This window comes from Myotis yumanensis, unplaced genomic scaffold (genome assembly GCF_028538775.1).
Source record: "Myotis yumanensis isolate MYYU_CA2020_CCGP unplaced genomic scaffold, mMyoYum1.0.hap1 SCAF_16, whole genome shotgun sequence".
NCBI lineage: Eukaryota > Metazoa > Chordata > Mammalia > Chiroptera > Vespertilionidae > Myotis > Myotis yumanensis.
In genome coordinates, this window is record NW_027223767.1 from 44,280,764 (window position 1) to 44,306,678 (window position 25,915).

The 25,915-nt window shown below is 49.2% G+C and overlaps 3 protein-coding genes and 4 non-coding genes across 7 annotated transcripts in view; 2 read left to right on the forward strand and 5 right to left on the reverse strand.

The window, feature by feature from the left end:
* Positions 1-370: 370 nt before the first annotated feature.
* On the reverse strand, positions 371-3,298 carry SPMAP1 (sperm microtubule associated protein 1). Its single transcript, XM_070395604.1, has 3 exons — positions 3,092-3,298; positions 1,381-1,480; positions 371-528 (listed from the first exon to the last, which is right to left on the reverse strand). The coding sequence occupies exons 1-3, from the start codon at positions 3,296-3,298 to the stop codon at positions 371-373; spliced, it is 465 nt and encodes a 154-aa protein (XP_070251705.1).
* Positions 3,299-5,966: 2,668 nt separating this feature from the next.
* On the reverse strand, positions 5,967-10,682 carry RPL23 (ribosomal protein L23). Its single transcript, XM_070393868.1, has 5 exons — positions 10,600-10,682; positions 9,936-10,019; positions 9,519-9,647; positions 6,223-6,336; positions 5,967-6,101 (listed from the first exon to the last, which is right to left on the reverse strand). The coding sequence occupies exons 1-5, from the start codon at positions 10,610-10,612 to the stop codon at positions 6,019-6,021; spliced, it is 423 nt and encodes a 140-aa protein (XP_070249969.1). The 5' UTR covers positions 10,613-10,682; the 3' UTR covers positions 5,967-6,018.
* LOC138995241 (small nucleolar RNA SNORA21) lies at positions 9,764-9,899 on the reverse strand. The gene has a single exon (XR_011468567.1). It is a non-coding gene; the product is annotated as a small nucleolar RNA SNORA21 (small nucleolar RNA).
* A 4,120-nt stretch (positions 10,683-14,802) lies between the features above and the next one.
* Positions 14,803-14,874, reverse strand: TRNAC-GCA (transfer RNA cysteine (anticodon GCA)). The gene has a single exon. It is a non-coding gene; the product is annotated as a tRNA-Cys (tRNA).
* A 3,080-nt stretch (positions 14,875-17,954) lies between these two features.
* TRNAC-GCA (transfer RNA cysteine (anticodon GCA)) lies at positions 17,955-18,026 on the forward strand. The gene has a single exon. It is a non-coding gene; the product is annotated as a tRNA-Cys (tRNA).
* Positions 18,027-19,670: 1,644 nt separating this feature from the next.
* TRNAC-GCA (transfer RNA cysteine (anticodon GCA)) lies at positions 19,671-19,742 on the reverse strand. Its single transcript has one exon. It is a non-coding gene; the product is annotated as a tRNA-Cys (tRNA).
* A 676-nt stretch (positions 19,743-20,418) lies between these two features.
* The window catches only part of LASP1 (LIM and SH3 protein 1), a 40,048-nt gene continuing 34,551 nt past the window's right edge, over positions 20,419-25,915 (forward strand). The window contains exon 1 of the mRNA XM_070395289.1: positions 20,419-20,642. Within this exon, the coding sequence (XP_070251390.1) occupies positions 20,574-20,642 (69 nt within the window). The 5' untranslated portion in view covers positions 20,419-20,573. The remainder of the gene's footprint in view (positions 20,643-25,915) is intronic.

Here is a 25,915-nt window from a genome sequence, read left to right on the forward strand (position 1 = left end):
GGTGGAAACAGTAGCCAGCTCTGACCTAGCCCTGCAGATGTCTGGGGGGGAATTGTTGAGAGCTAGGTCCTGTGGTTCCTCCTTATCACACTGGCAAGGGAGGACTGAGCCTCGCAAGCCTGGCACTGGTTGGCATGGAGTGTACAGGCACAAGCCTGAGATGCACTTTCTCCTCTCACCTCCTCTCCACTGGGGAGAAAAGCTGAGACTAGAGAAACTAGTCCCGTCCCCCCCCCCCCAAACTCAGGGAAGAAACAGCACACTTGGAGGCACCGATTAAAAACAATGTTTATCGAAAATGGTATTGGGAGTTCATCTAAGCACCTGTCATAGAAACTCAGTTCAAGGGGTATGAAAGGAAGAGCTGCTGTTAGAAGAGAGGGAGTCGGGTGACCTCTCCGAAGACAGATGGGCACTGGCGGAGGGCTGGGGTGTTTCTGCGGTAGCCAAACAGACCGTTGTACCCCCTGATCGCTTTCACATCAGCATTGTAGTAGTCATGGCCGATCACCTGCTGGAAGGAATGCCCTGGCGGGTGGAGAGAGAGGCCTGAGCCTGCGGGCAGCCCCCTCTTGCTTTCTTCACTTCCACTGGTATTAGGAAACCAACCCAGCTACAGCTGCTGTGCTCCCGGTGTCTAGCGGAACCTTCAATCCTCAAACGTCTCAAGCCTCTTTACCGAAAAGCCAAGGGTTGGTGAAGTCAAGGAAACAGATGGCTGCCTAGAAACCCAACCTCATACCAGGAGGAGTATGAGTAGCGTGCAGGAGGAGTATGAATGGTGCATGAGGGTCAGACATTTCTGGGCTTGGCCAAACTTGCCTTGCTCCTAGAACTGAGAAAATTCCATCCTTGCCTCTAACCCATCTGGAGAACACTGATGTGCTCAGTGTGGCCGAATGTTACAGAGGGTCATGTGACTATAGAGCGTGGCTACAGGGTGGTGGGATTGGGGCGGGAGGAGTGTTTACCCTTTCAGAAAAATCTCTCTCAACTCTCCCATTCCTGTTGCTGCTTAACTGTGCCTGTAAAATAATCAGGAGACAGCCTGCCCAGGAGCAATGAGAGGAATAAAGGCTTTAGAGTTAGAAAAGTGGAATCCCAATCCTTGCTCAGCTCTTCTGAGCAAATCACTTTAACTCCCTCGGTCCTAGTTTCCCAGGTTGTAACATGGGGGTAGTGTGAGGGTAAAAAGCACCTGACATGCAGTAGGTGCTCAATAACTACCTATGGGGAGTACTGTTTCAGCTTCTGCTCTTATCTAAGAAGAAAAGCTGGAGGATGCAGTCCCTGGCCCTCTTCTCCCCAAACAGGTCTCTCTACACCTACTTTCTCTCAACTGTGGGATGCACACCACTCTTCCTAGGTGGGACCACTTGCCTGCCCCTGCCCAGTTTCTCCTGTTGATGTATTTCTGTTCTTCCCCGAAGATGTGGAAATAATCCACTACCCAGCCGTCCCTTCCTGTACCTCCACGATCCTGAGAGTGAGGGAGAGAATACAGAAGACGGTTAGGAAAAAAAAAAGGACTGTCAGCCACCATGCTGAGACATGCACAATGCGGACTCCGCTGTGGCTTGTGGGGAGGGTGTAGGGGTCACAGCCAGGGGTAAGAGGGCCAGAAAGATTAAATATACTTATGATCTCTATTGCCTCGCAGGGAGAGGCTGTGTAGCTTGACCCTTCGGGGCTCAGTGTCTGCTGCCAGACAGTTTCCAATTCCAGCTCCGCCACTAACAAGCTGTGTGACCTAGGCCAATGACACAGCTTTTCTGGACCTCAGTGTCCTCAATCAGTAAAAGGAGGGTTGCTGTGAGATTTAAGTGAGATGTTTCAAATAAAGGGCCTGGCATAGTAAAGGTTCAATAAACCTTATCTTTTTTTTAACCTTATCTTCATTTAAATGAAAAAAATACCTACCACAAATGGTGGTTATGACAATTAAACTACTTACAAAACGGAACAGAAAATTTCAAAAGTGTGTAAGCCATATTCTTTTCAAAGGTCTCCCCATATGACAGCTCCTTCTGTCGTAAAAGCTATATGAGTAAACAGCAAGTACACACTCAAACATGGCATGCACAGACGTGTGTCCATATATACTTGTACTAAACATGCACGTGCACACACAAACACCTGGGATTAAAAAAAAAACCCTAGATTTGTTCATGGAATAACCCCCATTAAGTCGTATTCATACCACTGTGACATATAGGCACCAATATTGGAGGCAAAAGGGGTGACAAGAATGGAACCAGCCCAATCAGTGTGGCTCAGTAGTTGAGTGTGGGCACATGAACCAGGAGGTCACAGTTCGATTCCGGATCAGGGCATATGTTGGAATTGCGGGTTCGACCCCAAGTAGGGCGATCAATGTTTCTCTCTCAGCGATGTTTCTAACTCTCTATGCCTCTCCTGTCCTCTCTCTCAAATCAAGAAAAAAATATATTTTTAAAAATGAATGGAACCATTAGCAAATAGCCTCAGAATCTTTGACCCCAGGGAAGTAGTCTGCTGGGGAGGGGCAAACCCCGCCCTTTCTCCCCGGAAAGGCCTGGGGAGAAGGGAGATCCAAGGAGGGTTGGGAGGTTTCAGCTAGAGGTTCCTTGGAGGGAGCCCCACTGTAACTATGACATCACCGAGCAGAGGGCGTGGCACTTGGTGGGTCTTTGTCTTGTTCACTGAGGTCACAGATTTTCAAGCTTTTAGAGAATTTGCAGTGTGAGGTCACCCCAAAGGGCAGGTCCATGACGTCAAAAAGGACAATGAAATCGGTTTGGGAGAAGCGGACTTGGAGCCAGGTTCCCTAGGCTTGCAGAAACCCAAAATGAGATCATTCTCAAGTTCAGGGATAGAAGGTGATTCTGTGAGCCCAGTGAGCTCACGCTCAATGCCTGTCATCACCTGGGCCAGGTCCGTGTGTTCATGAAGAAAACTGAGGGGCGGGGGGGGGGGGGGGGGGGCGGGGGAGAAGTGGGAACCTCCCTGGTGGGAGGGCGCTGGAGTGAGACGCCAGGATTTGGGAAATCAGTCCGCCACCAGGGACAACCTCTGCAGGCAAACAGTGGGGTGCTTTGGGGAGTGCCTATACCTGACCGGTTTTCTGCAAAATGGGCGGAACCACACGGCTCCTGAAGTACCGACGGGCGTGGTAGTCCTGCTGCGCATTGTAAGGCGGAATCGCAGACCAGACCTTGGGCTTCAAGTGCTCATAGTTGCGGGCCATGGTGCTCAGGGCCACCCCATCCAAGATGAAGCCCTTCTGCAACCGCAGAGGATACTCGCGCAAGTGCACCATCCCGACCACCGCCCTCCAAGGACCCCTCTGGTGGGAGTGGGAGGCGCCAGGCAGAGGGCTCCCCCGCGCATTATTACGTGGTCTCAGGACAGGACGCCTGCGACACAAACCCTATTGTCCCATCCAACCGGGTGGGCGCTTAGAGCTGTGGGGGAAGTTGCTTGCTTGGCCCAGCGGGATGAGCAGGAGGCCATGCACGAGACTGAAGGGGAGAAGGGATTACTGAATGCGGGCCCAGCTTCCCGCTTTCCTTTAAGAACAAGGTTCTCTGTTCCCACCTTATATGCATTTTCCCAACTCAGTTCTGTTGAAAATCATGTGCCCAGATGAATCAGAAAGAGTTCAAATAGCATCTACTTCCAACTCATTTTACAGAATTGGAAGTTGAAGCTAAATTCATTTACTGGTGGATCCAGAACCAGAATTCAGTCTCCTGACTTCTAGTTAAGTGCACTTAAAGCACTTCCTCCCTCCCCACCCAATTCTTTCCATCAGTTAGTATTTCTCTTCCTGTCAACCCACCTAAAAAAACAGGTTGACATATTGCCATACTTTTCCCTCTGGCTAACTTAATGTATATGATAGGATAGAGCAAAACCTAAACAATGATTTTCTTTAGTTATGGCTTCAGGTATTTTTTACTTCCCAAATTTCCCCCTTAAATCCATATAGGGTGCTTATATATCAAAGCACCCTATACCGACTGTTCACACCAGCTCTGAGGTGCTATTCATCCTTTTACAGGCTCAAGGAGGGATTATTTTTCTATTAACTTATTTATTTTTTAAATATATTTTATTGATTTTTTACAGAGAGGAAGGGAGAGAGTTAGAGTTAGAAACACCGATGAGAAACATCGATCAGCTGCCTCCTGCACATCTCCCACTGGGGATGTGCCCCCAACCCAGGTACATGCCCCTGACCAGGATCGAACCTGGGACCTTTCAGTTCGCAGGCTGACGCTCTATCCACTGAGCCAAACAGGTTTCGGCAACTTATTTTTTAATAAATATATTTTTATTGTTTCAGAGAGGGAGAGAGATGGAAGCATCAGTGATGAAAACCATTGATCGGCTACCTCCTGCACACCCACACTGGGGATCAAGCCCATAATCTGGGCATGTGCCCTGATCAGGATTCAAACCGTGACCTCCTGGTTCATAGGTCCACACTCAACCACTGAGCCATGCCTGCAGCAGGGTTTTTTTTCAATAAAGGACCTGGGGGCTTGTCACAGATTTGAAGTTCACCAGGCTGGAGAATGCAGTAGCAGAAAGTCTATTTTAGAGACTTCAATATTCCTGAAACCAAGGCTCAGTCTAAACAGAGCACTGGTTCTTAGTCTTGGCTACAACTTGGGAATCTGGGCAGCTTTCAAAAGTACTGATGCTACCTCCAGTCTGACTTTTAATTGGTCTGGGATATGGCCTGGCCACATTAAAAAAAAATTCCTCCAGTTGAAAATGACTGCTCTGCAATCCTGGTACGTTCCATCCCTCTTCTTGGACAAAAGGTAGATCATCTCAAGTGACTGAGCTAGGCAGGGTTTCATGTACTCTAAGCTTCAGCCTTACAGTATACCCAACTTACAGATAACATTTAAGGCAGAGTATTTTCATATCCAAATATGAAGCTGCATTATTAATCCAAACCAGCAAAGTGTTCTTTCCCCATACCCTAAATATGTCACCTAATTCAGTTTGGAAAGAAAAGCTACAATAAAGGTCAATACCTTCAGGCACAACTTGTCAGGATTTATGCCTATTGTGCTGACACAATTATATCCTCTCCTTTTATTCTCAAAACAGAGGTTGGCATATATATGGCCACCCTGTCAAAACATGGCAGCCCTAGCTGGTTTGGCTCAGTGGATAGAGCGTTAGCCTGCAGACTGAAAGGTCCCAGGTTTGATTCCAGTCAAGAGCACATGCTGGGTTGTGGGCTTGACCCCCAGTAGAGGGTATGCAGGAGGCAGCTGATCAATGATTCTCTCCCATCATTGACGTTTCTCTCCCTTCCTCTCTGATATCAATAAAGATGTTATGGAAAAAACTGCTGCAGATATTAATCATCTACCACAAGAGGCATGGCATTTACCATGTGTTAGGCTTTACAAATATACTGGTTTACATGCAAATCTACAAGAAAACCTGTCAATGCAAGTGTGCATCTAAGTGTGTACATGGTTCCTGACATCACCCCTTGGGCTCCATAAGCATGTCTAGGATCTGAGCAGTCACTCTACCTATCTATAATAATCAAAGCATAATATGCTAATTAGATGTGACATCCAGAAGGACAAAGCCAGCTTCCCGCTGGTCCCAGGTGCCGGCAGCCAGGGGAAGGCCTACCCTTGCTCAAATTTCTGGCATCAGGCCTCTAGTCTTGAATATCTTTCTCACTGCAGTTTTCTGGGGTATCCTATCATCAAGCAGTACCTGCCACTTATTTACGGACTCCAAACCCAAATATCTAGTGTGTTTTTTAATAGCAGAAATTGGGATGTTGCAAAAGTTCTGTACACTCACCACAGTGCAAAGACTATCTTTTTTTTTTTTTTTAACATACATCCATGGAAAGTTTGCGGAGTAGTTTCTGTTTTACAAAGGAGGGGAGAATTACATGGTGTCAAGAAGAGTGCCATGTAGAAATGAACAGAAGGCAAGCATTTCATGTCATCAATTTTTAATCGGTTTTTCCTTTACAAACACACCAGAGAATCATGCAATGCTGCCAGCATTGGATGCAATCCTGGGCCACAAGTCTGCACACTCTTTTGCAACTGGTCCTGTGATGGCAGAACCTGCATGAAAGAAGAAAGGTGTCAGTAAAGTCAGAGGGTCCCTCCTTTGCCTGTACTCCTAAACCCAAGAATGAAATCACCCAATCTCAAAGATCCAAGGAACAAGGTGGTCCTTTCTTACCTTTCATTTCCCCTTTATTGTTTACTATGACCCCCGCATTATCCTCAAAATACAGAAACACGCCATCTTTTCTCCGGTATGACTTTCGTTGTCGAATTACCACCGCTGGATGTACTAAGGAGGAAAAAGGCAGCATTCATTAATCCATCAGGTCAGGTCCCAGTGCCACCATAAGCAAGCAGTTTACACATCGTCTAGTTCCCCAACATTTCCCATTTGGACAGATGTATGCAGGAAGCTTGCTAGACACTTCCTATACTTTTCCCCACTTCACCCAATGGGTGGATACTGTCAAGACCCTAGTATCATAGAGGAGGGAATAACCTGCCCGCCCCCCCTACTCCAGACTGAATACGTGGAGAGGCCAAACTGTTAATTCATTAGGCAATATTCCAACCAGTACATATCAAACCCTCAAGTACATACCTTGATCTAAAAATTACTGCATCCAAGAATTTGTTGGAATTTTTTTTTTTAATATATTTTATTGATTTTTTACAGAGAGGAAGGGAGATAGTTAGAAACATCGATCAGCTGCCTCCTGCACATTTCCTACTGGGGATGTGCCCACAACCCAGGTACATGCCCTTGACCGGAATCGAACCTGGGACCTTTCAGTCCGCAGGCCGACGCTCTATCCACTGAGCCAAACCGGTTTTGGCGAATTTGTTGGAATTAAGTACATTCCATACCTTAGGTCAGGGGTCCTCAAACTACGGCCCGCGGGCCACATGCAAATACAAATATTGTATTTGTTCCCGTTTTGTTTTTTTTACTTCAAAATAAGATATGTGCAGTGTGCATAGGAATTTGTTCATAGCTTTTTTTTAAACTATAGTCCGGCCCTCCAACGGTCTGAGGGACAGTGAACTTGCCCCCTGCTTAAAAAGTTTGAGGACCCCTGCCTTAGGTTTTCCAAATTCAAACTCGTAAGTTTATTGTACAAAAATGAGGCCTTCATTTTTCATAGTTCACCAAGGCTAGAGAAAGTCTAGGTCATTTTTTTAAAAAACCTGCACAAAAAGTTCATTATCACTACCCCACCCCCCCCAACTATTAAGATGGCCTGACCAAATGGAATATTACACCAAATCCTTTAAAGACAAATATCCCAAATGTTATTTCTCAGCATAGGCGCTCTTCATGGCATAGGACAGCATGATCTTAATGAAATCCTTGTAAAGCATCCTTGTAAGCACCAGCTTGTCGTTTCCAAATTCAACAAATGCAATGCCATGCCTCTCAGGCACCCAACATACTTCCTTGAAACCAGGTAACCAATTAAACAGCATAGATAACATCTCATTAGCCTCTTTTGCTAAATTATTAATAAATAAAATATAGTTTGGAGGGTAATCAGGGACCCGAGTGAGAACTTGATGTTGCATTTCCTTGGGTATTAGCTGAATTTTGTTTTCCCTGACCAGGCTTTTTCTTTGCAGTCACTGCTGTCTGTTTCAGTTTGGGCTTTTTTCTTTGTCAGCAAAAGTACCACGAATTTTTGGTATTTTATCAGGATCTGTTTTTGCATGCTGGATTCGATTTGCATTCCTTGTAACTCTCGAGATATTCCAGTTATTTAAACATAGTAAGGTGCCCTAGCCAGTTTGGTTCAATGGATAGAGCGGCAGCCAGCGGACGGAAAAGTCTCAGGCTGGATCCCCAGTAGGGAGCATGCAGGAGGCAACCGATCAATGATTATCACTTGTCACTGATGTTTCTATCTCTTCCTTCCTCTCTGAAATCAATAGACACACACACACCACACTTGGTCAGGGAGCCTGACAATTCTTGAGTCAAGTTCTATGGACATAGACAGCCTTTTGTTCTTAACAAGAATACACAGAGCGACAGGCAAATAGTATTTACTGAGCACCACCTGTTGGACCCTGACCTACTTATAAACCATTTACATTATCACAGGTGAACCTACAGATCTAACCCAGGATCCTGGACTTCCAGTCAGCCCCTTTCCACACTTCTGCATTACATGCTAAGTCTAAGGTGAGAAGTATTTGGTTAGCAGAAATAAGGGCCAAAGAAGACATTCACAGAGTGGAAAATGCACAACTATTTTTGGAACCATGCAGTAGTCTCTCGTCTGTCCCAATACTGATTGAGACCCACAGCACATCCTGCTGCCATCTCACCCACAGCCATGGCCAACTGCTCTGCCCTTCCCTGACAGCCCCCCAGGCCACACACCAGACCCAGCAAGTGTTCTAAAAGGGAAGCCTGTCCACCCCAATCCACACACTGATTAATCAATACGCAACCACAACGCTACTCCTTACTCCTTGCCCACCAAACCCACATAAGGACATTAAAAGTGAACCAAGTAACGCTTCTGACCAAAAAGCTAAAACGGGAGTGGGGAAGGGCGTATGCAGGCCTACAAGGAGTAACTGGGACATGTGTCTGAGACGTGTCATATTTCTAAGAGATGGCTAGGACTTCTCAGGAAAAGCAAGGCAACCCATGGCAGAGACACACCGACACCTGACACGCGAGGGGGAAAAAAAAAATCAGGAGCTGAACCATGAAAGCGCACCAAGTATCAGAAGCAGTAAAGCCAGATAGGACATCATAAGTGCTCTGAGACCATCCCCTTTAATTCATAAACCTCGCAGGAAAACTTCTGGGAAAGGCAGCTCCCTGTTCTGGTTTCTATCAGAAAAGATTCGGAAGCAACCACAAACGTTTCATCTCATCTAAAAAAAGAACCTGTCTTAAAGAATGAGAAATACCATGTGATACTGATACCTACAGAGTGCTAGGGAACAGGCCCGATGCTCACGCTCAGCACACTGCCCGACTGTACCCACTGGAGGAAGTACCACCATACCCTTTGAAATCAGCACTTCCAGGAAAGGGAACCTGCCTGAGGACAGGTCAGGTCCTAAGGCTGTGATCTCACCTGGGTGAACGCCAAACCAGCATCAAAAACAGGTATTTACTCAATACCACCATACCCACCTGTAGCCCAGGGAGTCAGCAATCAACTCAAGGCCTTAAGAGACAACCCTACATGTCACACACTCAGGGCTTTTGTTTCCATGTGTGTAGGTGACCTGTAATTACCAGCTGAACTTGCTGGGGGAAATGGCAGAGTAAATATTTGGGGGATGGAGCCCCTAGTGTACATGGGAAGTCAATGCAGAACTTAGAATATTGATCTCACATTGCCTCTCAAAGGAAGCGAAGCTTTAAGAGGCCTGGAAAACGGTAAAATTATTCGGTAAAGGGAGAAGTCTCCGGCTGTCCAACAAGCAATGAGGGTTCGGTCACTCACTCACCCTTCTTTCTGAGCTCCGGTTTGCCTTTTTTGACTGTGGCCATCACCATGTCACCCACACCGGCGGCAGGAAGTCTGTTCAGTCGTCCCTTGATCCCCTTCACGGAGATTATATACAGATTTTTGGCTCCTAGAAAAGAGTGTTAGCAGAAGTGATGTTCTTCTGAGGGTCTATTAGGCAGCTCGGCCTTGGTAACGTTTCCCCCAACACTTCCCGCCACACTCACCCCCACCCCAAGGCGGACACCTTGTCACACCACCGATTGAAGCAAAGCAGCACAACACGCTGCCGCTTCACCCAAAAGCGGTGTTTTTCCTTTGCCCTTTCTTGACGGCTCAGTGGGTCATCGGCAAGAGGCCCAACGAGTGCTTTTAAAAGGGGCAGGTGGGCAGGGGCAGCCGAAGCCGCAGGTCTCACCGGTGTTGTCAGCACAGTTGATCACGGCTCCTACCGGAAGACCCAGGGAAATCCGGAACTTCGCCCCGGAGGACCCACCGCGTCCTGTGGATGAAACAGGAGAGCGCTCGCTGTCCGGCCATGGCTCGGAGTCCCCTTCATGCTCAGGCTTTCAATTCACGCGCATATGCTCTGCAAACTGGACACTACGGACTCGCTCTCTCTAGGGCTCCACGCACTCCCTTCCCCATGTGCCAACCAGTCCTCAGGGCAAATCGCCAACTCATTACAACCACCTTTACGTTGAGATTAAGGGGCCTGTACGACTCAAGTCTCGCTCCGACTTTTGCACCACGGCGTTCTCCCTGCAAAGCGGGGGGCCGCGCAAGTCCCCCCACTCTCGGGCCTAAGTCAACCGGGATTCAAGCCCATTCCCGCAGCGCTGGGAGCGCAGCGAGCACGCGGGGTGCGGTCCGGCATCATGTCCGAATCCCGCAGCTCAACTCTCCGGGCCCCCCGACCGCCTCTTTCGGGGGCCCAGCCAGGACTCTCGCGGGGCCCCTCCTCACCCTCTCCGGCTCGGACGAGAGCCAAGCGCCCCAGCTGCCCATGGCCGCCGCTCCCGGCGAGGCCAGCAGCCACCACGCAGCAGATGGAGAAGGATCACCCAGGGCCAAAACCTCACCTCTCTTCGACATCTTGGACGCCGGAAAGGGATGGAAAGGAAGTACTCACAAAGGATGCTGGGATATGAGCCTTTACGCCCCGCCCACGATCGTCACGTGGTCCGGAGTTTGCTCAGCCCGCCCCTTCCCCCAGCGCGACGTGCTATTACGTAACAAACCCTGGAAGTGGGCGGTTCCGGGGTTGAGGGCTGCGGAAGCGAATGAAACCTAGTCTCCCCTCCACGAGTTCGAAAGTAGTTGAGAACACGGAAACGTTGGTTTGTTAACTTACCCAACAGCCTGTTTTTGAGCACTTAGTGCCAGGGACCTGGCTGGATACTACGTTCTGAAATGGTTAAAACATCTGTGCTGTGCAGGGGCCCCCAAAGATCAGGGTGTGGGAGGGCTAGGGGAAAACGCTAAATGGCTTCATTAGGATGTGATTTAATTGAGAAGTGCCATTCTAGCACTACAGATCATTACAACTATAGGTGTGCCTGGCCCCATACCCATCTTGCTTTATTAATTACCCCTTTCACAGCTTCAGCCTCCTCCATTCTCCTGGTTTCTTTCTGTCAATACTACATTCACTTAAATATTAATTGAGTGCCCACTTTATGCCAGATACTGTCCTGGGCATACACTAGACTACATCAGAGGACAAAACAGATCAACATTCTTGCCCTTACGGAGCTCACTGCTGGGTGGTGGTGAAGATGGATATTAGACACTGAACTATCTATCTATATATAGAAATCTTTCTATATAAAAGGCTAATATGCAGAGTGTCCCCTTGGGAGTTCCAAGGGGAGACCAGAAGTTCAATCGCTCGCTATGATGTGTGCTGACCACAAGGGGGCGGCACAGAACAAAGGAAGGCCACGGAGGGCAGTCAGATCACCCGCCAGGCCCAGGGACCCTACCCATGCATGAATTTTGTGCACCAGCCTCTAGTAGACACAATAATTGCAATGTGTAGTATGTTAGATGATGTTAAGTAGTATGAAAAAAATAAAAGCAGAACAAGGTAAGCGACATCAGGAAGTGGGAGGAGGGGCAGCTTGCAATTTAAAATAGAATGGTTAGTGTGGGCTTCATGGAAGGAGGTGACATTTAGAGCAATGACTTTAAGATAAGTGAGTTAGTAATACCAATGTCCAGGGAGGAGCGGTCTAGAGCAGCGGTCGCCAACCTTTCGGACCTCACAGACCACCAATGGTCCTTGGACCACTGGTTGGCGACTACTGGTCTAGAGTCATTAGCTAATAAAAAGCCCTAAGGCAGGAGTGTGCCTGAATTATAGGAACAGCAGGGAAACTGGGTGTGTCTGGGCAGAGTAAGTGAAGAGAAAAAGAGTAGGACACAAGGTCAGAAGCTAAGACGTAATGGAATCATATCCTGTCGGGCTTTGTATACCACATGGACTGAGAAGAGGAACCATTTCCCTGTTTAAACAGGATCTGACTAATATGACAGAAGGATCTCTCTAGTTGAGACTAGACTGTGGGAGAGGACACAAAGATCCAAGTAAAGAGATCTGTTAGGAAGCTCTGGCAGTAACCCAGGAGAGAGAGGATAGTGGTTTGGACTCAAGTGGTAGCAGTAGAGGTTATGTGATGTCATCAGATTCTGGATGTGTTCGTGGGGTGTGGAAAAGAGAGAGGAGTCAAATGTTTCCAAGGTGCCCACTGGTGTGGTCAGTGGTTGAGCATCTACTCATACACCAAGAGGTCACTGGTCTGATTCCTGATCCGGCAGGGCACATGCCCAGGTTGCAGGCTTGATCCCCAGTAGTGGGTATGCAGGCGCCAGATGATGTTCGTCTCTCTCTCTCTGTCTCTACTTCTTCACTTCCTGCATTAGCACATTACTTAAAGACCTGTAATCTAGTTTTTATACTCACTGTATGACTGAAGTTATACTAGAAATTATATATTCACTGAAATTGTACTAGAAAAGTCACCATGACCTACTTGTTTTCAAAACCCAAGGACACTCCTCTGTCTTTACCTTACTTGACCCACAGCATTTCACACTGAGAATATTCCCATCTTTTTAACACGCTTCACTCATGGTTTCCATGATACTAATAATAATAGAAAAATACTATTTGTGGAGTGTTAATAAGTGCCAGTCGTTGAGTTTAGCATTTTATAGGAATATGCCTTCCTGGATCCTCCCAACAACCCTGTTATATAGGTAGCATTCTCATTTTACAGAGGAGAAAACTGAGCAGTATGTCAAGCCATGAGTACAAGATCACACAGATCATGAAAGGCAGAGCTGGAATGCCACCCAATCTGGTTGATTCCAAAGCATAGGCCCTAAGTCACTATGCTACACTGCTCTCTCCTCCTGACTCATGGTCCCCTCTCATTGTATTTCTCTGGGTGATAATACCCACCCAATAGCTTCAATTACCGTCCATATGCTGATCACTTTCCAGTCTATATCTCCAGCCCAGACATTTCTGCTTAGCTGTGGCCAATAAGGATTGTCCCAGATTTACAATGGTTCAACTGAAGTTTTTTTTTTTACTTTACAATGGTGCAAAAAGTGATACATATTCAGTAGAAACCGTAGTTTGAATTTTGAATGTTGATCTTTTCCTGGGCTAGCGATATGCAGTATGAGGCTCTAGGGCAGGGGTCCTCAAACTTTTTAAACAGGGGGCCAGTTCACTGTCCCTCAGACCGTTGGAGGGCCGGACTATAGTTTAAAAAAAAACTATGAACAAATTCCTATGCACACTGCACATATCTTATTTTGAAGTAAAAAAACAAAACGGGAACAAATACAATATTTGTATTTGCATGTGGCCCGCGGGCCGTAGTTTGAGGACCCCTGCTCTAGGGATGCTGGGCACCAAGCCATAGCTTCCAGTAAGCCATGTGATCATGAGGGTAAACAACCATACTCACCAATTGTAGTATTAAATGCATTTTTTACTTAAAATATTTTCAGCTTATGATGGGTTTATCAGGAGGTAATCCCATTGTAAGTCAAGGAACATCTGCCTATGAACTGATGATTGGGACACCTTCACCCTACAGGCACTTGAAACCCAAGCTGTCCAAAACAGAAACCACAGTTTTCTCAGAAAACATGCTCTTCTGCCCGGATTAGTTTTCTGGGCTGGTGCTACCACCAGTGTCTAAACCAGAAAGCAGGGGCAAAATGCATTCTCTTCACCCAAGTTCATGGACTTAATCAGCAAGGTCTACTGACTTAACTCTACTTCCTAAGTTTTTCTATCCAAATGTCTGCCTTTTAGAGGCCATTGCAACAGCATCTAAATGGCCTGACCATATCTCTCATTGCTTAAAACCCTGTGTTGGCCTTCTAGTGCTTACACAGTCCGAGCTCCTTAGCACAGTGCGAGAGACTTTCCTGAAATGACTTCTCTTCTTCCTGGCCTCATCTCTTGTCACCTTGCCTCTTACGCTTCACACTTCGACAATACCAAACTGCTTGGATTTATGGACTCTTTCTTGGTTTAACCAGTATTTATTCTTTATAACTCTGTTCAAATGTTATCTTTTCCTGGGTCATCTCACAACCCCAACATTCTCCGCCCTGAGCCACCTCTTTACTGAGAGCAGTGCTTCTCAAATATTTTCATCTGAGGACTATTTTACATTCTCAAATTATTGAAGACCCCTCCCCCAAATTTTTGTTTTATATAGGTTCTGTCTATTGACAGTTACCAGATTAGAAATTGAAATTGTGAATGTTTAATTATTTGTTAATTCATTTAAAATAGTAAGCCTGGAAAATAACTACAATTTCCCAAACAATAAAATTTAATGAGAAGAATGGCTTGGGGGGGGGGGGGTTAATGGGGGGATGAGGACACATTTGTAATACCTTAACCAATAAAGAAATTAAAGATTAAAAAAAGAAGAAGAAGAATGGCTTCATACTACATGCTTTTGGAAATCCCTCTAATATCTGGCTTAAGGAAAGACAGCTGGATCTTCATATTTTTACATTTCATCTGTTGTGATATCAAATGTCTTGTAGCCTCTTTAAATAAAGCTCCATGTATAAGAACCATCGCCCTAAAGTTGTAGATATCACATTGTACAGTACTCCTATTGTTTGCAAATTGCCCCTGATACTGATTGTGAAATCTGTAGGACACATCCCAGAATGAATTGGTTAACATTACCTTTATTTCCTCACCCTCTTAATGGTTGGTAAGGCTTAAAAGTGACACAGTGAGGGGGCACCTGGATTTGAACCAGGGACCTCTTGATCTGCAGTCAAATGCTCTACCCCTGAGCTATACCCCCTCTGCTGGGAAGGGTGAGATTTACAGCTTAATTGTAGTGCTTACTGACCAGACGTGTCTCAGCTGATTAACAGTAGTCTGGCATTTATGATCAACTGCTTCGGTTTTCCCAGAAAGATACTAAAGAACCAAGAAAAGATTACAGAGGCAATCAGGACTCAAGTGCTAGGGGAAAAGAGCGAAGTCCACTTTGACCTGTGCTTGAAGGTGCTGGGGGTGGGTGTGTGTGTGGTGGGATTCCGCTCCTACATTAACTACAGCCTTCTCTACCTCTGGCATCTGGGAGTTCTTGAAGATTCATTTCCATCCCAAGCGGAAGTGCTTCCCTTGTCTTTCTCAAGACCCTCTCTGCTCCTGTGCCAGAGGTGCCCCTATTGTTTCTATTCTCTCCAGTCACTTCCTCTGCTTCCTTGGCTCCTTCAACTTTCAACAGGCTTCCCTTAAATTAAAAAAAAAAAATAAAATAAATCCTTCCTAAAAAAAACAAAAACAAAAACAAAAAAAACCTCTCCCTTTAGCTGTGATTGCCTGTCCATTTCTTCTTTCTCACCAGCGATTTTAAAGGAAGTCTATACTTCATTTTTCTCATTATCAACTACCTGTCTCGCAGTTCTGCTGCTCTCTGTATTAGCGTTGACTGTCAGTTATCTTTCTCCCCTTGCTGTATATGTATTGTTTCTCCAACTGGAGTCTAGTTACTAGACTGTAAGTTCCTTGACGGTAGGGCCATGTTGCATTCTTTTTCGTATTCCCCGCAGAGGTTGGCACAGTGCCTCGTTCACTATACTAGTAAGCCTTGGGTTGTGCTTGCCGGCCAAACCACAATCCGAATTAAACTCAGCTATCTGATTACACCCAGCCCGCACCCAAAGCAGCTGAATGTTGTTGGAAGAAAGCTTACATGTTTGTGTCCCTCCAGGCTCTCTGTCTAGGACTCCAGCGGCTGATTAGGTTCCCTTTCCCAGTCTCCAAAATGACTAATTCACATACTTTCTCCTGTTCCAAATCTTCCACACCTTATCTCTCCCCCTCACTCTCTTAGCTGAAGAGCTTGACTCTTCCTTTTTAGAGAAAATGAGAACCAGCGAGAAGCAGTGGTATAGTGGTCAATGGCTAAGAACCAGTCTTGGGGGCCCTGATGTCCCAAGGTGCAGACACTCCCACCTGCCAAGTTTCAGTTACCAAAAAGAAGTCAACTGGCGCCCGGTTGGCATGGCTCAGTGGTTGAGTATCATGCCTATGAACCAGGAGGGTCACTGTTTGATTTCTGGCCAGGGGACACGCCCAGGTTTTGGGCTGCATCCCTGGTAGGGGGGCATGTAGGAGGCCGCTGACCCACGTTTTGCTCTCACATGGATGCTTCTTTCTCTCCCTTTTTTTTTTTTTTATATATTTTAATAATTTTTATTTCTTAAAGTATTACAAAGAGTATTACATATGTCTCCTTTTTTCCCCCCCTTGACATTCCCCCGGCCCCTACCCCCCGCCCCCCCCCCGCCCCGTGTCTTGTGTCCATTGGTTACTCTTATATGCATGCATATAAGTCCTTCAGTTGGTCTCTTAATCCCCCCCCCAACCCTCCCCAGGCTTCCCACTGTAGTTTAACATTCTGTTCAATGTTGCTCTGCTTCTGTATCTACCCCTGTTCATCAGTCCATACTGGTCCCCTTTATTTGTCCCAACCTCACTGGAGTAGTCTCAACCTCACCAGGGCTGTCTGAGCCTCACCAGGGCCGTTTCAACCTCACCGGGGCCGTCCCTACCTCACGGGGGCCGTTTCAACCTCACCGGGGTCATCCCTACCACACCGGGGCCGTTTCAACCTGACCGGGGTTGTCCCTACCACACTGGGGCCTCTTTCTCTCCCTTTTACTCTCTCTAAAAATCAATTTTAAAATCTTAAAAAAATAAAGAAATGAAAAAAAAAAAGCTTGATTCTTTTTCTAATCATACAAGGCCTTCTCCAGCTCTCTTGAATCGACCTCTGCTTGTCCACCTTCCTCCAGCCCCTCTAGGCCTAAGGCCTTTGTAGTAGCCATTTTCTTTGCCTGGAATATGCCCTTATTCAGGTCTGAACTCCAAAATCACCTGCACACAAAGGCCTTCCATGATTCTCCCACCTGAAATAGCACCCCTCACAGCTTCCTAATGCAGACTCGTAATTTTTAAAATTTTATTTTAGCTCTAGCTGGTTTGGCTCAGTGGATAAGAGTGCCAGCCTGCAAATTGAAGAGGACCCAGTTTCCATTCTGGTCAAGGACATATGCTCGTGCTGTGGCTTGATCCCCAGTAGGGGGCGTGCAGAAGGCAGACGATCTATGATTCTCATCATTGATGTTTCCATCTCTCCCTCTCCCTTCCTCTCTGAAACCAATAAAAACATATTTTATAAATAAATAAAAAGTTATTTTAGCATTGGCTGGTTTGGATCAGTGGTTAGAAGTCAGCCCACGCAAAAAAAAAAAAAAAAAAAAAAGAAGTCGGCCCACGCACCAAAGTGTTGCAGGTTGGATCCCTGTCCTAGACTAGGGGTGCCAGTGGGAGGCAACCAATCCATGTCTCTTCCTCCCTCTCCCCCTATCCCTTCCTCCCACTCACTCTCCCTCTTTAAAAAATCAATGGAAAAAAATATCCTCAGGGAGGATTAAAAATACAGTTTTAATATTTCCCTTATCACTACTGTGCATTTTCTTGTTTATTCACTTGTGCATTTATTTCTAGTCTGTCAGCAAAGAGTCAGAACCTTTGTGTCTTTCTTTCGAAAGCATGTTCCGTACCTAGAAAAGGTGGTTTGGTACCTAAGTTAATGTTTTCAAAGGGCCATATTTTCAGGTGGTCTTTTAATTTCGTTCCCCATCATAAGTGAATTTGATATAATTTAGGAAGAAGTACTTAATTTTGAACAAGTAAACAATTCCAGTACAAAAAATTAGGATTGGCATAAAAAGACTGTATCAAACACTTACCAACAAAAGAAGGTGGGGCTTTAGAACACAAAGCTTGCCAGCACTCTGGTGTGGGTGGAACCTAATTATATTGAGTCACCACAAGTGGACAGGGAGGACAAACAAAAGACGTCCTGGGGGTATAGCTCAGTGGTAGAGCATTTGACTGCAGATCAAGAGGTCCCCGGTTCAAATCCGGGTGCCCCCTCACATGACCTTGATGTTTTTCTCTCCTCACTCAAGCGTAATCCCATAGTAACACGAATGCAATCCCACTAACACAGGCATTTCTAAGCCAGGCATTTCTAAGCCGTCCCCCACTCAGCAGGGAGAAGCTTACTCTCAATAGGTGGAAAGGAAGCAACCAACTCTTTGAGACTATTCAACATCTATCGGCCTTGGAGGTGTGCAGAGCAGTGTTATTTTGCCTAGTTTATACTCAGACAGGGAAGACTAGGAGAATGAGTCCAAAGTTCAATAGGTTTATATAACTGCAAAGTTTAACAAGACATATACAGATAGCCCAGCCGGCGTGGCTCAGTGGTTGAGCATCGACCTATGAACCAAGGTTTGATTCCCGGTCAGAGAATATGCTTGGGTTGCGGGCTCCATCCCCAGTGTGGAGCGTGCACAAGGCAGCTGATCGATGATTCTCTCATTGATGTTTCTCTCTCCCCCTCTCCCTTCCCCTGGTGGTGGTGGTGTGTGTGTGTGGGGGGGAATACACAGATAAAAGGTGAAAAGTGGACAGCTTTCTCCTCCATATTAGCTCAAAGGAAAGCCTTAGGCCTGGGGTAAGTTTGAGGCCTCGTGTCCAGGAGGGTCTAGGTTTTGAACCAGGAGGACAGCTTTGCCCATGTCCAGCCTCAGACACATCAAACAGTAATGGGAGCCATGGGGAAAATGCACTGGAGTATTCCCCAGGGCCCTGGAGGGATGACACAACCAAATTCCGGGTTTAAAATATCGCAGGTGCCCTCTGACCCTAGCAGCATGCCTTTTCCTTTCTCCTTCATTTTTCCTTTTTTGGGGCAAAGCCTAGTCGAAAGGACTGCCCTTACTCCCTTCACATTTACTGTTTTCCTCTGGCTTAGCAACGATACTGTCAGTGAGGCAACCAACAAATATCTGTCCCTACCTTTAGGCTATGGAACTCGATAGCCTTGAATGACTGGTTTAGTGGTTCTCAAAGTGTGGCCCCTTGACCACAGCATCAGCATCTTCTGGAAACTTGTCAGAAATGCAAATTCTCTCGGGAGCCCACTCCAGGCCTATGGAATGAGAAACTGGGGGTGTTTTAACAAGCCCTCCAGGTAATTCTGATGCACATTCAAGTTTGAGAACCACTGCATCAGTTTAGTCAGTTTGTATTAGGAGGTAACTTTATTTTTGTAAATTAAAAGCTTATGGATGTGCATGGGGCATCTTAACCTTCTCAAAAGTGCTTTGACTCTCTACCTGTGTTATGAGCAACAGCACCTTCATGTCACCGGTAATGAAAAAAAAAGTTGAAGTTTGGAGAAAGGCTGTGGGTTTCTTCCCCTTGACCCACCCACATCCCCATCCGAAACGGAACGCCAACTGGGGGTAGTCATTTTGTCCCCGGAACCCGTGGCCGCGGAAATCCAGACACCTCCGGCGCCAGTAATCTTACGCCAGATTTGCGCACATGTCCACCCTTCCTCCTTCTGCTAGGTGCAAAGCAAAACCGAAAGCTTTCCGCTAAGGTTGGAAAACGAGAAATGCATCTTTGAAAAATCGTTTCTGTTTTCTTTTAATCCAGGACTCAATGTTAAAACAAAAAAGTCAAGAAAGGGGGTGCTATATTAGTCACAGGGAAGAAAAGCCACCAAGGGGGCACCCGGATTTGAACCAGGGACCTCTTGATCTGCAGTCAAATGCTCTACCACTGAGCTATACCCCCGCACCGCTCTGGCTCCTGGAGATGGTTCTTTGGATGCACCGAGGGTGGGAGAAAGGAATAAAGGAGAAAAGGAGGCCAAGCAGAAAGCGGAAGGTGCCCGAATCCAGGGAACTCCGGGAAGGCTGCGCGAAGAGGGAAGAACCAGCCCGGGCTGCGAGGCGCTGAGAACAGGCGGGAGGGACAGGTTCCGCCCCGCAAAAGTGGGAGAAGATATGAGGGGGCAGGGAGGCTCATGTAGGTGTGGGGCAAGGGGTTCCCATTCCGTCCGTAGGTTCATGCCAGGTAGCGACGGGTACAAAGGAAAGTCCCCGAATGTGGTGAATCTGTTCGGGCCTTCAGGAGTGTTCCAACCCCACCCTGGACGGGAGGCGCGAGGTTTGCCCGCCTCCCGGCTGCCCCAGATGTCCCGCCACACCGGCCCCGAGGCGCCTTCAGCGCGGGAAGGGATCCGGGCATAGCCGGCGTCTCTCCAGGGCGCCTCCAGCTCGGGAGCACCCGGGCGCCAGGAGCCCTCGGGACTCACCTAGGCACGCACCCCGCGCCCCACACCCCGGGCCGGAACCCGCCTCCGCGCAGCACCCCGGCTCCAGGGGAGCGCGCCTGGCCGCGCGCGCCCCCGCCCGCGCCCGCGGCGCGTCCCCGCCCCGGTGCAGCCCCTCCTCCCCGCTGTGTTTATTAGGGGAAGGAGGGCGGAGGCGGAGGCCAGTTCCCTTGCTCCAGCCGCCGCCGTCGCCTGTGTAGTTGCATCCGCGGCCGCCTGCCGCCAGCTCGCTCCGGGGAGAGAGTGCGCGCGCGAGCCCGGGCGTCCCCGCCCCAGCCTTTCCCGGAGCCATGAATCCCAATTGCGCTCGGTGCGGCAAGATCGTGTACCCCACGGAGAAGGTGAACTGCCTGGATAAGGTGAGCCCGGGACCGGGAGACGCGTGTTTGCCGTTCCCGACCAGTGCTCCGGATCGGGGGAAGCGAGAGGGGCCGGGTCCACGCCGCCTCGGCCCCGCGATCCCGGGAGGAGGAGGGAGGGCGGTGTCATGGGGTGTCGGGGGACAGACCCCAGTCTGGAAACCCGGAGATCCGAGGCGAGGCAAGGAGTCCACGCGTGCCGGGCAGCCAGTATTGAAGAGTGGGCTCTGTGCCCCGGGGTTGGGAGAAGGAAGAGGGGCAGGGAAGCCAGGCCACGGGGTGGGGGCTGGGGGAAGGTTAGGGGTGCCGTCCCGCCCCCTAGGCCCGGGAGAGTGAGAGAGACGGCCGCTCCCTCTCCCGGCCGCCCGGAACGCCAAGTAGGCGGAAGCTCGGGGCTCTGGGGGAGGGGGCGGCGGGGCGGGGGGCGGGGCAGAGGCTGGGGGGCCCCAGCGCAACTGTCCGCTGTGACCGCGAATGGCTGGGCTTCCTGGCCTGGAGCCTGGGTTTGGGGGCTCCGGCGGGCGAGTGTTGTATCTGGTGAACTGGGCTGCGGATAGGACGTGAGCCCCACTGCGAGACCCCCTGTTTTGGACGATCTGTAGTCCCCTTGGCGGCTCGGCGGCTCCTAGACCGCGGGCTAATGGTAGCTTCCCAGCCCCCACCTCAAATTAGAGGCCAACTCGCGGCGCTGGGCTGCTCCGCGCGAGCGGGGCGGGGTCGGGCGCTGGAGTAGGGTGGATGGCGGGTGCTCCGCGGAGATCCCCTGAAATTGTGCTCAGAGCTTGAGACCGGCTTGTAGAACAAAGAGCTAACTTTTCAAAGCAGGTTTCCCCAATGGAGGGTGCGGTTGGCTGAATTCAGGGGAAGGCAAGAAAAGGGGGAGGTGTTTGGGGGGAGGGGAGGGTGGCCTTCTGGAAATTCACTGTCCCCTGGGGCCCTGACGATTGCGCCCCCCCCCCCCCCCATGCTGGACTTGTTCATCTGGTTGCCATTAGGCTTTTGGAGGGGGTGGGGGTGGAGAGGAGGACTGGGTGTTTCCAGCAACTTGGGGAAGGATCTGGTCCTCTTTTTAGCTTCCTTAGATCCCGAGGCAAAATGTGTCTCCTCTGCACCCCTCTTCAGTCTAGAGGAGGGGGGCTTTGTGATTTTGTCCCCTTCCTCACCCGGGCCACTTCCCAAAGCTGGCTCCAAGTCCACATACTCCCTCTTTCTTTTCTGAAATGGCAGGAATGGGGGGCATGGGATGGAAGAGGGGTGCAGAGCCCTAGGGCCAAGTTCATTGCTCACCTGACGCCATGTTGGGTTGGGAAAGGACAGTTCATTGGATACTTAACTCTCCCCTTCCCCTTGGGGTTGGAGCTTCCTCAGTGACCTTTGGCCTCTGCATCAGGGTGAGAGGGTGTGGGGTTCCAAGGTTCTGAAATACTTTTGAACCTGTTCTAGCAGGAAGGGGCATGCAGGGCTGTTGCAGTTTCACTGTCCCTCTTGGGCTTGGCCAGGCAGGAGGAGAGGAGGGCCATGTTGTGGACACAAAGGATGTGGGCCCTGACCTTCCCGGTGACTGTGCCAACCTCGGGAGGGTAGGACTTAAGCTTGGAGGCACTAACTGAGGAACTGTTTGTCCTTGCACACGGGTGTTTGCCCTTCCCTGGTGGTGGGGATTTTGGCCTCTGTAACTTGAGTTCCCTGTGCTCTCCTCCATAGTCATGAATTGGCAAGAGGCTGTGGGCACTTTTGCCCATATAAGGCAGAAGCAATATAGATGAGGAGACAGCTAGCCCATCCTGATTCCAGGTGTTTTCCCACCAGCTTTATGAATGGCTCTAGGCCTCAGTGTTCCATATCTGTCAGGTGGGTATGATGTCATTTCCTTGGAGGAGGGGCAGTGCACTAAAGCGCCGGGATGTGGTAGAGGCTGTGCATTCCCTGTCTTTCTGGGGTACTCTATCTGGCCCCACACCTGGCTCCTCTTGTAAAGAACGTTGGTGCTGTGTGTCAGAGGGGAGGAGGGCAGGAATCCTGCAAGGTACCCTTTCCCAGTAGCTGTTCTCTCGTCCCAGCTGAAGAGGACAGTCAGGTGGGGGTTGCCTTGGGAAGTGGGGATTTAAATATGTTTTTATTGATTTTTAGAGAGAGAGGAATAGAGAGATAGAAAAACATCGATGAGAGAGAAACATCCGTCGGCTGCCTCCTGCATATCCCTTCTGGGGATCGAGCCTGCAGCCTGGGCATGTGCCCTGTCCTCAAATCGAACACCGAGATCTCCAGGTTCCTGGGTCGACACTCAACCAACCACTGAGCCATACCTGCCAGGCGTCCTCCCTCTCTTGTAGAGCTTTCCCTAGAGGAGGTGGTCCTGGGGGAATCCTCACCCCCTGCACCCAGCTGGAGGCCTGGAATATCCACGTATCAGACCTCTTCCTCCCACCTCTCTCCAGGCAGTAAGGATTGGCACTTCCTACTGGGAAACTGGTGCCCCAAGGGCTGAGACTTGCAGAACATTCAGTCCCATAAGCAAGGTTGCTAACCAACTTCCCCAGGCTTTCGGTTTACAATAGGAGAGAGTCAAATTAGACCCACCCAGTTCACTATAATTTCCCTACAGCACTCAGCCCACAACCTGACCCAAAGCACAAGGTATATCCTTGGTGTTAACCTTTTCTCCTCCCTGAGCCTTATCTCCCAAAGGCTTAGGTGAGTGAAGGCCATGTTATCCCTGATGGCCACCCTGCCCCCAACTTGCAGTACCCAGTGTGTTCTGCACGCTGGATAAATATGTATGGCTGATGACGGTGTTTGAGCAAGGAGATTGAGGTTTCCTTCCCCAGAGGACTTCTGGGATTAAAGCTGGGGGGGAAACAGGGTGACCTCATTGGCTCATTCACTGGACAAATATTTATCGAGTACCTACTTCGTGCCAGGCACTCTGAAGGGTTGCCCTTGCAAGGCCTTTGGGAAAGGAGAGCGGGGCTGTGCCTCAGAATGTCCTCTGGATTTGGAAAGGTGGATTTGTATCCCAGACCCTGTTAGGGAGCATTTGTAGGTGGGAACCTGTGTTGTCAAGAATCTTGCCCTGCCCCTGTCCCTGGGCTTGCTTTCCTGGGCTCCTGAAAGCAGGTGGAGACAGCCTTTCTGGAAGGGTAGAGGACTGGTGGGTGCCAGCTTCCCTGGAATCCCCCAGTAGGAGGGCTCTCTGCCTCTGCTTGTCTAAATTGCCCCCTACCCTGCCCTCTCGCTTCCATAGGGGGCAGCAAGATAGGAGACTGGGCTGGACACACTAAAAAGACAAGTCCTTGTACTAGCTGTGGTGCCCCATTTTACCAGCTGAAGCTGAGTGCCCCACGATCACCTTGTGGCCACCCATTCATAGTAGCTACTACTTACTGCGAGGGGCCAGGCTCCGTCTTTGCAGCAGCTTCACACCACAGATGTGGTTGCTCCTGTAAATGATGGGCCCCGTACATGGAGGCTCAGACTGTGTGTGCGGCTCATTTCCCTCTCAGCCAGAGGTGGAATTCAAATCTGAAGTTCTTTGTGCCTGTTATGTTGGCAAAAAGGTACTTTATTGCCCAGCCAGCTTGGCTTAGTGGTTGAGTGTCGACCTATGAACTGGGAAGTCATGGTTTGATCGCCCGGCAGGGCATATGCCTGGGTTGTGGGCTCGATACCCAGAGTGGGGCATGCAGGAGGCAGCCGATCAATGATTCTCTCTCATCATTGATGTTTCTATCTCTCTCCTCCTCTCCTTTCCTCTCTGAAGTAAAAAAATATATATTTAAAAATAATATATATATATATATATATATATATATATTTTTTTTAAGTACCTTTATTTACACTATCTTGTTAGTGTCCCTGACCCTGGCCTGAGGAATGCCCTTGGCCTTGGCCTTTCCAGGAGCTGGGATACTAGGAATAATCATCTCCCCTGGGAATATTTGGAGATGTAGCCAAAATCTATGACTTTAAACCAGCGCCCAGGTGACCAACTGAACTAGGTTGGTGACGCAGCCAGGGTGGAGCTGGTGTTACCCCTAGAGAAGGGAAAAGCCGTAACCCTGGGGGACAGGAAAGGGGAGGAAGGTCTCATCCTCCCACCCTGAGTCTGGTCGCCTGGGTGCAGAGGGCAGGATGCCAGGCTGCAGGCACAGTGACCCGAAGCTGGCCGCGTTTCCCTCACCCAGGGCTGCGAGCAGCACTGCCCCACCTCCACAGTGATTACAGAGAGATAGGAGCTGGTCCAGGCCACGCCCAAGGGCGGGAGAGCTTCCTTCTGCCCCATCGGCCTCTGTTTGTCTTTCTGTGGAGTGGGTTTTCTGTGGACTGGGCTTCAGCTTTGGAGCTGCAGGCAAGGAAGACTTGAGGGCAGGGCTGGAGCCTTGGGGGAAGGGCTGCCAAGCTTCGAACAGAGGCCTCATTTTTTGCGGAAGGCAAACCAGTGGCCTTCAGGGCAGTGGGAAGGATTAGGGTTGCCTGCCCCGAGGTGTACTTTGCTCCAGATCCTGAATCCCGAGTCTCAGCAATGCTTCCCTGACATCTTCTTCCTGGGGCCTTTAAGAAAGGGGGACAGGAGAGAGAGGCAGACAGAGAGGGTCATTGTGGGGTTTTATTGATTTATTTCCCTGACTGAGCGGCTCACCGACCTGACTGAGACAGGGAGGGGTTTCCTGGGGCTGCCCGGTCCAGGCTTGGCCCTGGGCTGTTGAGTGACTTGCCATATTCTGTCCTCCTGCCCTCCACTTTCCCACCATAAAGAGGACACAGGGGCAGGCGCTGCTGATTGTCCTGAACCTGGAGCCCTTCTCCGGTGAGGGAAGTGACCTGACGCAGCAGCCAGCTCCCAGTGCAGCCAGCTCGGAGTGTGAGTCATCTCATCACTCCTCCCCGCACCTCTGCGGGACCCTGGTTTTAGTTCCACTTTACAGCTGCAGAGTTTACTCCTGACCCTGAAGGCACTCGGACCACCTGTGCTTTTTATTATTCTGCTCTCGAGCCCCCGTAAGGGAACAGAGAGCATCACCCCCAGACCCTAGTATATCTAGCTGAAAGCAAGGGGCGTCTGGGGGTGAGGTGGGGAAGAGCTACGGATGGAAATGGGTACCATCCCTTCATATCGGGGCTCCCCTACAAATGGCAGCCGGGAGGGGCCTTGTGGAACCCCTGGATTGGGTGTTGGCCCTGAACCCCCAGCCCAGTCAATATACCCTGCCCCTTCCCAAGGGGCTTGACACCAGGGTGAGATCCTAGCCATCTGCTAGGGTAGGGGTATCTAT

Excerpts from the sequence above, each read along its gene's own strand:
- SPMAP1 (XM_070395604.1), bottom strand. The coding sequence starts at position 3,298 with ATGGTGCACTTGCGCGAGTATCCTCTGCGGTTGCAGAAGGGCTTCATC. Across the intron at positions 1,481-3,091 it reads TTTTGCAGAAAACCGGTCAG|GATCGTGGAGGTACAGGAAG; the intron begins GTATAGGCACTC and ends CCTCACTCTCAG. Across the intron at positions 529-1,380 it reads GAGAAACTGGGCAGGGGCAG|GGCATTCCTTCCAGCAGGTG; the intron begins GCAAGTGGTCCC and ends TCCACCCGCCAG.
- RPL23 (XM_070393868.1), bottom strand. Across the intron at positions 9,648-9,935 it reads CAACTGTGCTGACAACACCG|GAGCCAAAAATCTGTATATA; the intron begins GTGAGACCTGCG and ends ACTCTTTTCTAG. Across the intron at positions 6,102-6,222 it reads CAATAAAGGGGAAATGAAAG|GTTCTGCCATCACAGGACCA; the intron begins GTAAGAAAGGAC and ends TCTTTCATGCAG.